The sequence below is a fragment of the Trachypithecus francoisi genome, unplaced genomic scaffold (genome assembly GCF_009764315.1).
Source record: "Trachypithecus francoisi isolate TF-2019V2 unplaced genomic scaffold, Tfra_2.0 Lachesis_group12, whole genome shotgun sequence".
In the NCBI taxonomy this organism is placed as follows: domain Eukaryota; kingdom Metazoa; phylum Chordata; class Mammalia; order Primates; family Cercopithecidae; genus Trachypithecus; species Trachypithecus francoisi.
This window is the reverse complement of record NW_022681457.1, coordinates 865,771-877,256: the sequence shown is the minus strand read 5'-3', so window position 1 is coordinate 877,256 and position 11,486 is coordinate 865,771. Positions and strand designations below refer to the sequence as shown.

Sequence of the window (11,486 nt, the reverse complement as noted above, 5' to 3'; positions counted from 1 at the left end):
AGGCGCTTCTTCAGCCTGCACCTGGAGAGGTCGCTACGGCCCTCCGCATCGCAAACTATTTTCTCTGCTACTGCGCTCTCTGACTGTCGTTACTTACTTCCCCCTCCAGTGTATCAGAAACCACTCCAAAAGATGGAGAAAAAGTCATGTACACAGTTCTGGGATATTGGCAGTTTGGAAATTATCCTAGCTCTCTCCTCTTCAATTGCTTACTCATTCAGTGATTTGCTCACTCATGTATTTAATCACGCATGCACTGATTAATCAGTCAAATACTTGCTCATTTGTTCATCTGTCATCCACTCATTTGCTCAGGACGCAGCGGTGGTGACAGCCCTGGCCTTGGTCTCCTGATGCACTCAGCCCAGTGGGGGAGACAAACATTAAGCCATCATGTAGTTACACATTTAATTAACAACTGCAAAGGGGATAACGGCTGCAAAGGAAATAGAACAGGGAGGCACTCTCATAAGGAGAGCTGAGCTGGTAGGGTGTCACGGGAACATTAGGGAAGACACTTGAAGGATGAGAAGGGGGAGTATTATGGGATATCGAGGGATCAGGGTGACCCCAATAAAGATGATGGGGGTAATGATAATTGCACCGTCACTCTGCACTTAGCGCTGGCATGCACAAGCCTTGCAACTCCTCATAACGACCCCCATTCTACAGATGAGGAAATGGAGGCTCAGGGAGATGAAGTTTCTTCTTCAAGGTAACCTAGCCTTTTTCCTTTCTTTCTTTTTGTTTAAATTTTACTTTAAAAACTGCTCCTTGTAGAGCCGAGTTAACTTATAGGCAGTGTCTGTTTTTTTGTTGTTGTTTTTTTGTTTTTTGAGACAGGGTCTTGCTCTGTCACGCAAAGTGGAGTACAGTGATATGATCATAGCTCACTGCAGCCTCAAACTCCCAAGCTCAAGCAATCCTCCCACCTCAGCCTCCTGAATAGCTGGGACCACAGGTGCGTGCCACCACTCCCAACCTCACTCAGATCACTTGGCCCATGCTATTGATTACTGACCTGTATTTTCCTTCCCAAGCCGGCTGCTCACCAAGCCCCAGCTGTCCTGCCTCCCGAATGTCTCCTGAATCCTTCCCCTCCTCTCTGTCCCATGTCCCCAACCCTATTCTGGGCTCCTCCTCACCCCACCCTGCAGGATCCCCACCCCACTTCCCTCCCTGGTCTCCTGCTCAGTCTCACTCCTCTCCCTTCCAATCACCCTCAGTCTGGAGCCAGAGGGGCCTTTCCTAAATCACAAACCTGCCCCTGCCCCTCTGGTGTTCAAAACCTGCAATAGCTTCCCAGTGCCCTGAAGAAAAGATCTAATCTCCTTAGCCTGGGAATGTCCTTATAATACCTGCAGAAACTGGTCTCTACTAACCCCTCTCTCCACACCTGTGGCTCCAGTCCCCATGAATCTCTAAGCTTTCTCTTTTTGTTTGTTTTTGTTTTTTGAGACGGAGTCTTGCTCTGTTGCCCAGGCTGGAGTGCAGTGGTGCAATCGCAGCTCACTGCAACGTCCACCTTCCAGGTTCAAGCAATTCTCCTGCCTCAACCTCCTGAGTAGCTGGGATCACAGGTGCCCACCACCATGCCTGGCTAATTTTTAGCGTTTTTTTTTTTTTTTTCAGTAGAGACAGGGTTTCACCACATTAGCCAGGCTGGTCTTGAACTCCTGGCCTCAGGTGATCCACGCTCCTCAGCCTCCCAAAGTGAAGGGATTACAGGTGTGAGCCATCGCACCCGACCCTCTAAGCATTCTCAATGTATCAAGCCTTCTCCCCACCAACAGATCTTTGGCTGTGCTATTTTCTTGGCCTCGGTCTTTTTCTAGTTCTTTCCATACTCTATCCTCATCTAGGGCTCAGCTCAGCTGTCCCCTCCTCCAGGAATTTTTTCCCGACTCCCAGTCCAAGCTAGGTGTCCCTGCTCTGCTTCCCTAGCCCCATGGGCTCCCCCAACCCCATCCACTTTAGGTTGCCCCTGACTGGGAACTGGTGTGTGTCCCCTAATGGACTGTGAGCTCCACAAGGGCAGGACCTGAGGCTCAGTCCCTGTAGTACCCCCAACTCCCAGCACAGTTGGGTAGGTGCTTAGCACATATTTTTTGAATGAATTAATAAATGGATTCCACCATGACAACTTCCCTTGCTTATTCATTTACCAAAGCGTCTGAGCTACCGCTGGACCCTCACCTCAATTCCCAGAGGACTTGCTGTTATGCAAATAAGAGAGGGCTTGGATTTTGCAATGGAGATGGCTCCACTCTATCTCTAAACAAAAAAAAATGGTCATATATTTGTTTCTGTCAGTCTTGGGTTGGCCCCACTCGTGATCATATGGAAAACAAAAGGAAACACATCTTCAGTGTAAAATAATCACTTTTTTGTAGTTGTAGTTTGTAGAAAATCCAAGATGACTCCTCATTCCTAGCCTGAGTGGTCTTTAGCAGTTTGCTGTGCAAGTCTCTCAAGATCGTCTTTTTTTTTTTTTTTTCTCAACATAGTGATATGGGTCGGGGTCGGGGGGGGGGGGGTCTCACCATGTTGCCCCATGCTGGTCTCGAACTCCTAGCCTCCTACCTCGGCCTCCGAAAGAGCTGGGATTACAAGGGCAAGCCACTGTGTACAGCCTATTAGGCTTCTTGTGTGTATAGTTTATCTCCTTAGCGGCTGTCTTTAACCCATAGAGCATACAGGCTCCATCACTAAGAGACCTCTGTGACCCCATACCTGCAGGCTCAACTTCTGACCCATTACTTCTTTTTTTTTCTTTTGACAGAGTTTTACTCTGCCAGCCAGGCTGGAGTGCAGTGGTGCAATCTTGGCTCACTGCAACCTCCATCTGCTAGGTTAAAGTGATTCTCCTGCCTCAACCTCCCAAGTAGCTGGGATTACAGGCGTGCGCCACCACACCAGACTAATTTTTGTATTTTTTGTAGAGACAGGATTTCACCATCTTGGCCAGGCTGGTCTCAGACTCCTGACCTCAAGTGAGTCGCCCATCTTGGCCTCCCAAAACGCTGGGATTACAGGCGTGAGCCACCGCGACGGGCTGTGGCCCCTTACTTTTTCTACTAGGAGGCACTGCCTGTGCGTACAGGAAGTTCTCATGACTGTCTTCCTTTTATCCTGCTGTAGACCCATTGACTAGGAGTTCCTGCAAGGATGTGTGTGTGTGTGTGTGTGTGTGTGTGATCTCTGTGTGTGTGTAGTCCTTCGACAATCTAACTTCACCCTCTCTTACTAAAAGGAAGCCAGCCAATGGGTGTCAGGAGGAAGTAAACACCGCAGCCTGGTGAATGCGTTTTTAAGAGCTTTTTATTGGCAACAGTGCAGAACCAGGGGAGAGGGGACGGCCCATCGCCAATCTGCCCCAGCCCCCCGGGGTCAGGTGCAAAATACAAAAAGAGAACCACAAATACAGCATGGGGTCGGGGGGGTCGGGGATTCATTGAATTGTGGTTGGCAGGGGGAAGCCCTGCTCACACTCTCACACTTGCACCCAGAATTGTCAAAGATACAGATTGTAAAAATTTACGATCCCTCAGGCTTACTCACAAAAAATAAAATCTCATGTCCCCAATGAACCCAGAGTCAGACGACAGCTGGAGCATCAGCAGGGACAGTCAGAAAGGAGATAAGTGAAAACGGTCAGATGGACACAGGCAGGGGAGAAAAGACAGAGGGAGAGAGACCATCAAGAACAATCAGAGGGGCCGAGACGATCAGAAAAGGGTCAGCCTGAGACAGGCTGAGCCAGAGTTTCTAGAAGCAGTTTCCAATTCAACGGCTCGCTTTGAGGGCCAATGTGACCTAGGCTGAGGTTGCAGAAGCGCTCACACACTCACGCGCACGCACACACACACATCCATATATAATATATTTATTTATACATAATAGATATAATTGCCTTTCAGAAACCAGGAAAGGGATAAATAGCTACGGAATGGGTCTGGGATCAGGACAGGAGACGCGCGACAAGCGGCACGTGGAATGTTTTTCATGCAGCACGGATGGAAGGCGGCGTGGTCCACCCCCCGATATTAAAAAATATAAATTTGCCTCGTAAAGAAATCCTCATGAGATGAAGCGCAGGGAACGGCAGGGTGGGAGAGCCAAAACCAGCGTCAGGGCTGGGGGGACTTGGGCATGGAATCATGAGATTCCAGCCCCTTGAGTCTGGCAGTCCAAAAATACTGGGGGTTTGGGAGTACCAAAGCCTCAGCTCTGAAATCTTCTCCGGAAAAATGTCACACCCCCTCACTCCCTTCCTAGAGAGGATGTGGGGGGCCAAGGTGTGGGAGAAGTTGGCGTCCTAGGCTGGGGATCGGTCGGGGGGCCTTAAAGAAAAAGGCCAGGGCTGAGGGTCCTGAGGAGAGAGAGGCCACGTGGATGGAGGACTGTCACCCCCTTCTCGGCTCTGTCACCCCCTTAAGTCTAACTCACTATTGAGGGGAGGAAGAAGGGGGATGGACGGAAGGGAGACCGAGGAAAGGCTTTCGGGAGTGGGGGCATTATCCCTCTAGAGGGGTGCTGCCCCACCCAGCTGCACCCCACAATCTGGCCAACTCATTTCACAGTATAAATCACTCCAGCAGGACGGCATCACAGCACCCCCTGCTGCCTGAAAGCAGAGCGGCCCAACGAGGAAGGCCAGGAGGGCCGGCTGGCAGGGGGCAGGGTCTTGGGATAACACTGTCATGAGAAACAGGGCTGGGGGCTGATTTCGGGATGGGGAGCCTTAGGAGGCCAGAAATGCCAATCAGAGCCAGTTTTTCTGGGAGGGAATGGCTAGACAGTGAAGGAAGGATGTTCACATTTCAAAAGAAGTCTGGTCGGGGGATGAGATTATTCTAGGGGGGCATCAAATTCCCTTTAAGGGGGGGCTCACTTCTGCCCATAGTAAAGAGGATCTAACCCCATGGAAATGTGGGATCAATAAGCTAAGGTCAGGAGTGCAGGGGAAACCAACCTAGGCACCCCAAAAAAAGGGTGGGTATGGGAGACATTGGGTGGGGGGTGGCATTTTTCCTTGTTGAGCCTCTCTGGAGAGGACTGCAGCCCACCCCACAGTCTACCTCCCACCCCCGTCCCTTCATCCTCACACAGGACTGCCCGAAGGTGGGCGTCACCCCACCCCTCCTCCCCACCCATCCCCAGAGCTTGGGTTGACATCAGGGACCCAACAGACAGCTGGGGGTGTCCATTCCCTTCCCACCCCCTGTCCCCAAAGTCACCAGCTCTCTGGCCTCGCCGGGGCACAGAAACAAGAGGCAGGACAAAACACAAGGAATCCTCCTGTCCGATGGCAGTGGCGCAGTGGCCGCAGAGGGTCAGACGGAGGAGCCGGGGAGGCCACACGCCCACTTTGTCTCTTCCCCTCTCTCTCCTCCTCCTCCTCTTCCAAGTCTCACTCCCTCGTGTGTTTGTTTGTTTTGTGTGTCTAAAGAGTTCACAGAGCAAGGAGGGAGGGCGAGTTCAGGGGATCGGAAGGCTGGTCACTGCCGCTGGTGCGTTGGGCGCCGGCGAACGCGGAGACCTCCGGGCAGGTGAGGACAAACGAAGAAGTGTACGAAGGGTTAACAACGGGGAAGGGGTCGCCGAGGACTTGAACTTCACTGTGTGTAAAGAGAGAAGCCGTCAGGTTGGGGGGTGCGTCTTGGCTGGTCTGGAAGGGCAGGGGCGGTGGTGGCGGGGGCGGCAGCAGCCAGCTGAAGCCATCTTCCTTAGCCGGTGCTGAGCCCGGCAAATCTCTCACCTCCGCCAGCGGGCCCGGCCCAGGCCCCTCTTCGTAGGGGATCTTGCAGCCCGGTTTGTGGGCCACCAGCACAAACTCCAGACGTTCCTTCTCCTTTTGGAGCTCGGCGATCTCCGACTCCAGCTCTGCTTTTTCTTCCTCCAACTGATCTGTCTCCTGAGGCCGGGGAGGCCAGGTCACAGAAGAGAGGGAGGAAGGAGAAAAAAGCTTGTCAGTGACCGGGAAACTTGGGTCATGGCTCCCCTGGACTTGCTGCTGGAAGGCAGCCCCAGGCTGAGAAAAAAACACCCCCTGAGATGGAGTCCTGGTGGCCATGGGAGTTGGGGCAAGGGTCTTGCCTTCTAGGAGCCTCAGTTTCCCTCGTCTGTCCAAAGGATGGTAGGGAAGGGGCCAGGTTTATGGGGAAGTCTCTGGTACACAGGAGGCACTCAGAGGTTTGTTGAATGAATGAACAATCGTTATGTGGTTGGTTTTGTTTTGTTTTTGAGACAGTCTCGCTCTGTCCCCCAGGCTGGAGTGCAGTGGTGCAATCATGGCTCACTGCAGCCTGGACCTCCTGGGCTCAAGCAATCCTCCCACCACAGCCTCCAGAGTAGCTGGGACCACAGTGGTGTGCACCACCATGCCCAGCTACTTTTTGTGTGTGTGTGTAGAGACAAGGCCTCCCTGTGTTGCCCAGGCTGGTATCAAACTCCTGGGCTCAAGCAATCCTCTTGCCTTGACCTCTCTCAAAGTGCTGGGATCACAGGCATGAGCCACTGTTATATGTTTTTAATGTGTTTCCTTCTATTACCCCTCCATCTCTACCTCCCATGGAAGAGATCAAGCAGAGAAGGGAAGTTGACAATTCCCTTGTTCCCTCAAGGAGTAACAGCTCACCCTGCAGGCATACAGTAGGGAACTCTCAGACCAAGGGAGGACATAGGAAGGGAGTGGGTTTTGGGGGATGCCACTGGCACCAGGAGAGCTGTGGGTGGCTAGGGCAGGAGGTGGAATAATGTCATTTCATAGGCTTTCCAGAGTGTTAAGGGTAGAAGGAGCCTGGGAGATTTGATGAGGGTTTGGAGAGATGGAGAAACTGAGGCAAAATGTGTTGTTACTTGCTGAAGACCAGATGGGAGAAATGATGGGAGCGCCCCTCTCCTCAAGGGCCCCATGTGGCCCCTCGGGATGAAATGAAGGCTAGGAGAGTAGTGCTTGGGGTCAGGAAATGCTGGGGACCAGGAGTTGATTTAAGTACATGGGGGTCTGTGTTTGTGCCCTGGGCTACCCCATCTGGCCACACCAGTAACCTAGTTCCATATGCGGAACGTCTAGTTCTCAACCCAGGACAAGGGTATAGGTGGAGAGGAGGCAGAGAATGGGGAGAGAGCTCCCCTCAGCATCCCCTCTCCCACCCTAGGGCCTGTCCTCACCGCCTGGAGTCGGTCAGTCAGCTCCCTCCGCCGGTTCCTGCATTTAGCTGCTGCTAGTTTATTTCGTTCCCGGCGTACCCTTCGCTTCTCCTCTTCCTCTGGGGTGAGCTGAGTCGGGGAGATAGAGGCCATGAGATTTGGGGATACAGCACTCCTCCACCCATCCCAAACCTCTACTTCTTTCAGAACCCCCAGGAGCCAAAAAACAAGCCTCCAGTCCTCGCTCGTGTAGCAAGGATCTTGGGGTTTCTGTAACACTGAGGCCTTAGTGGAGTCTCCCTCCATTCATAAGAAACTTCTGCCTCTTTTGCTTCCCCCGACCGAGGCCAAGTTCTGATGCCCCTTACTCACCGTCTCTTCTCGGGGTCTCCTTGGCCGGGCTCGGGCTGGGCGGGCAGGCCCAGGCCCACTGGTGGTTCCGCTGGTGGAAGGCCCACCACTGCCACTCGCTCCGCCACTGCTGTAGCCACTCATGCCTGGCGTGGAGTAGCTGGTTCCCGGCATGTCGTAGGGATCGACGACCGGGGGCTGGGAGGCCAGTGGCTGCCCCTGGGACTGGGCCATGGAAGAGATGAGGGTGGGTTGCACAAGCCACTGGAGGTCCTGGCTGGTTGTGATGGCGGTGACCGTGGGCACGAAGGAACCGGGCATTTCCCCGAGACCGGCGCACTCCTACGGGGTGACACATACACACACAGGCGTAGACACACAAACAAAGACACCAACACACACACACCCAACACACATAACACACACCGACCCCGTGAGTGAGCACAGGGTGAGCGAGTGTGGATGTGTGTGTCACAGGGAAAAAGCCACGACACCCACCCTTCCACTACACCGTGACGCAGTGGTTAATGAGAGGATTTCTGCTCAACTGGCTTCTACCTCCTCCTTCTTCCTCGGGGAAAGGTTGCATGGTTCCAGCGGGTGGTGAATCACACCCCGGGTTGGTGACTCTTAGGTGTGGGGGGTGGAGAGGAGGCTGGACACAGCCGGCTGACAGAACCCCCGGGACGGAGCCACAGCCACACACACAGCCACAACACCCCACCCCCACCCCAGAGGCAAGGGGAGGGAGAAGGAGAGGCCTTAGGCCAAGCCTTCCTCTACACTCACACACACACACACACCCCTCTGCGCGAGGTCCCCTGTAGGGGCGGGGGTCCCAGTCAAAAGGGTGTTTGGGGGACGGGCCTAGGAGTTTAGAACAACGTTTCAAGTTACTGTCTCTTTTCAGAGTGAGACTGACGAGTGACAGTGTAGGGTGAACAGACAGGTAGAGAAAAGTAACCACCGAGGCTCCCTTAGATTGTCGCGGTAGGGGAATGGTGCGGAACCCGAGCCCCCAAGCTTCAGCGGCGCTCATCTCCCCCCTCCCGTAAATGGACTCCTGGAACTGCTCTGAAGGCTTAACTACTCTCTCGGGGGGGCGTGGTGAGGGAAGGGCTGGCTCTCCGGCCAATCAGCGTCCTGGGAACCCAGAGGGGGCGGAGCTCCTGGAGACCACCTGGCTGGTTGCCCTTCGGTTCGCGGTTCTAGTCCTGTCTTGGGACACACTGGAGGAACCGGGCATCCGGAGCAGAGGGAGTGGGAATCTGTCTGTGAGTGCCTGGAGAAGAGGGTGACAGCCACCGTATCTCTCCAAGAAACGCCGGCACACAAGCAGACACCCCCTGCTCCTGAGAGCCCAGGGACCAGATCCCCGCAAGGGTCTCGCAGATCCATTGGGTCGCAGAGAGCCGCTCTTGTCACGACAGGGATCCCCTCGCTCTGCCTCTAGAGGCGCGGAAAAGAGACCCAGCCGCCAAGGAACCACGGGTTCCGGGGACAGAGAGGGGGAAGGAAACTGCACCCTACAAATAGGAAGGGAAAGCTGATTGGCCAAGGCGTGCGCCCTGGCGGCCAATCGAAACGCCGGGCTGCCCCCTCCCTTAGCAACGTGGCCCCAGCGTTCCAAAATAGAACGCTCCCGGGACGTCAGGGGCGGGGCGGACGAAGGGGGCGCCGCGCGCCGTGCGTGCCCCGCGTCAGACGGAGGATTCCAGCGCGTCAGCCGTTACGCACGGGTCCCCCGTTACGTCTCCGCGCAGGAGGCGGAGGCAGCGCGGCTGAGGGTTCGAGGCCCCTCTTCCCGATGGGTGGAGGGCTACCTGGCACCGAAGTGAGCGCTCCGAAGAAGGAGGAAAGGAAAAGAGACTACTGGAAGCTTCCCCGGGATTTCCCCCACCTGCCTAACTGCGCTAGCTTCAGGTCTGGAACCCGAGCAGGGGGCAGTCCCGGGGCCGGCTCAAAGTTCTCAGCCCCGCTACCGCATACACGTTGCACTGAGCGGCACATTCCCCACCCCACCCCCACCCACCCCAAAGCCTACCCTCCCTGCCGCGTTCCCTCCTTGCGCTCCACGCACGCAACCAATTGCAAACATCTCCCGACTCTTTGCAGTTTGCAAAGTGCGCTGTGAGCCTTTTCCATCTCAGATCTAGGGTTCTGATGCGTCTTTATGTGGGGGTTGGGGGTTATTCTTTTCACCCTTGACTTAAAAAATAAAACCTACAAAGCAGCACCCCTAATATCAAAAACTTACCTGGGAGGCGGTGGCGGTGGGTGGACTGCCGAAAGAGTCCACCGAAGACAGATATTGAGACTCGGCAGAGGGTGAGGAACTGCACCGGGAGCCGGAGTCGTAGTCTCCGGGGAAAGCTTGAAACATTTCCCTGGGCACAGGGGGGGCCCTGTGACCACGCTGAGGTCGCCGGGAAGCCAAGGCTATGGCCGGGTTGGGGAAGTAAGGTGCGAGTCCGGGGTGAGCCGTGGGAGTCCCGGGTGAGCTGAGCGAGTCCTCAAAGTACGCTGTCCGGGGAAGCTCGGGAAAGGAGCAACGTCCCGTTCCAACAATGGCAAAGTTTCTGTGCAGTCTCCCTGCGGTGCCCAGGCCCCCACAGGATGCCGCTGTACCTCCTGAAAGTGCAGGCTCCGTAGGACCCAGGGGCGAAGGAGGGGTTGCTCCCCCAGGGGCAGAAAGCGCTGTCCCGCTGTACAGAATCAGCTTCAGCTACGGTCTCCTCCACGCGTCCGGCGGGTCCCACGGGGGGAGGGGAGTAATAAAGAAGACGAAAAAGTAAGTCGGTCCTCCAAAAGAAAATGAAGAAATATCTAGAAGAATCTTTCCAAAAACTTTCTCCCCGAAAAAAAAAAGATTAACGAAATTTCATAACCCCCAAGAAGAACCACAATAATCAAGTTTCCAAGTCCTGGTTCCGCGTGTCCCTGCAGTGGCGGTAGCTCTGAGTCTTATGAATGAAGCACAGACCCGCCAGCCTGTATTTATATGCCCGGGACCCGCCCCCCTGCTTACGTCACCCGCCCCTCGCTGAACAAACTTCCCCAAATCTCCGGACCCGCCAAATTGAGTCCCGCACCGTCCAGCAAGAGGTCTGTTCTAGACTCGATCTGGTCACTTGCATGACCCTCGGGGCCCTGGGGGTCTCGGGGGCTGGGTTCCGGGCCCCTCGGCGGGAGGGGATCCCGGCCCCGCCTCCCCGGAGTTCCTGTGACGCAATTAGCCATATAAGGAGCTCGGCCGGCGCGGCGGAGTGTTTGTTTGGTATCCTAGCAATGACGTCAGAGGGAATCCCTCGCTCGCTCGCGCGCGCGCCCGCGCTCCGCCCGCGCCTGCGCAGTGCCACGCCGCCCCGGGGGCTGGTATTAATAGGTGCTTACACTAGCCCCGCAGGGCCCCCGCTGACCCGGGCAGGGAAGACCCTAGCCTGCAGGTCCCCCTCACCTCTGGCGCCCCCACCCACCCTGTTCTACCGCTGGTGCAGCGCCCCCGTTCGAGAAGAAGAACAGATCTCTGAAAGGAGACCCTGATTAGTGTGGTGTGGTCACGTAGGTGGGGAAACTGAGTCCCGAGCGCGCTATGAGCTCAGGTGAAGGTGGAGGTAATGGAGGGATTCTGAGGCTCGTCCTGGTTTCTGTCCTATTCGCTGTGCGAGCTTGGGAAATATTTTCCCTCACTGAGCTTTAGCTGTAGGCTTCCCGGCTGGGCAAAGGATGTGTGTCTTGGACCCGGCTGGCCTCCCAGGTCTGGCGTTTGAGAGGGATGAGAGTTTGGAGGGGATGGGAAATGAAACTTAGGGAGAAGCCTCTCTTCTGATGGTGTTGGTAGCCTCTCTTCCCACCTTTTAATCCACCCGGAGTCAAAGAATGTGTAAGGGGGAGAGGATATTATTATTAATTTTAATAACAATAATTAATGCCTTGTATTTGGCACTTACCAAGCACAGCTTCTGTGCTATGCCTTTCAG

The 11,486-nt window shown here is 55.0% G+C and overlaps 1 protein-coding gene across 2 annotated transcripts; it reads right to left on the bottom strand.

Annotated features, from left to right (window-relative positions):
• Positions 1-3,303: 3,303 nt before the first annotated feature.
• FOSB (FosB proto-oncogene, AP-1 transcription factor subunit) lies at positions 3,304-10,485 on the bottom strand. Of its 2 annotated transcripts, none has more exons than XM_033223685.1 (4): positions 9,764-10,485; positions 7,528-7,848; positions 7,177-7,284; positions 3,304-5,917 (listed from the first exon to the last, which is right to left on the bottom strand). In XM_033223685.1, the coding sequence occupies exons 1-4, from the start codon at positions 9,887-9,889 to the stop codon at positions 5,456-5,458; spliced, it is 1,017 nt and encodes a 338-aa protein (XP_033079576.1). In that variant the 5' UTR covers positions 9,890-10,485; the 3' UTR covers positions 3,304-5,455. The 2 variants fall into 2 exon arrangements, with proteins under 2 accessions (XP_033079576.1, XP_033079577.1); XM_033223686.1 differs by having other exon boundaries at positions 7,528-7,731.
• Positions 10,486-11,486: the final 1,001 nt, after the last annotated feature.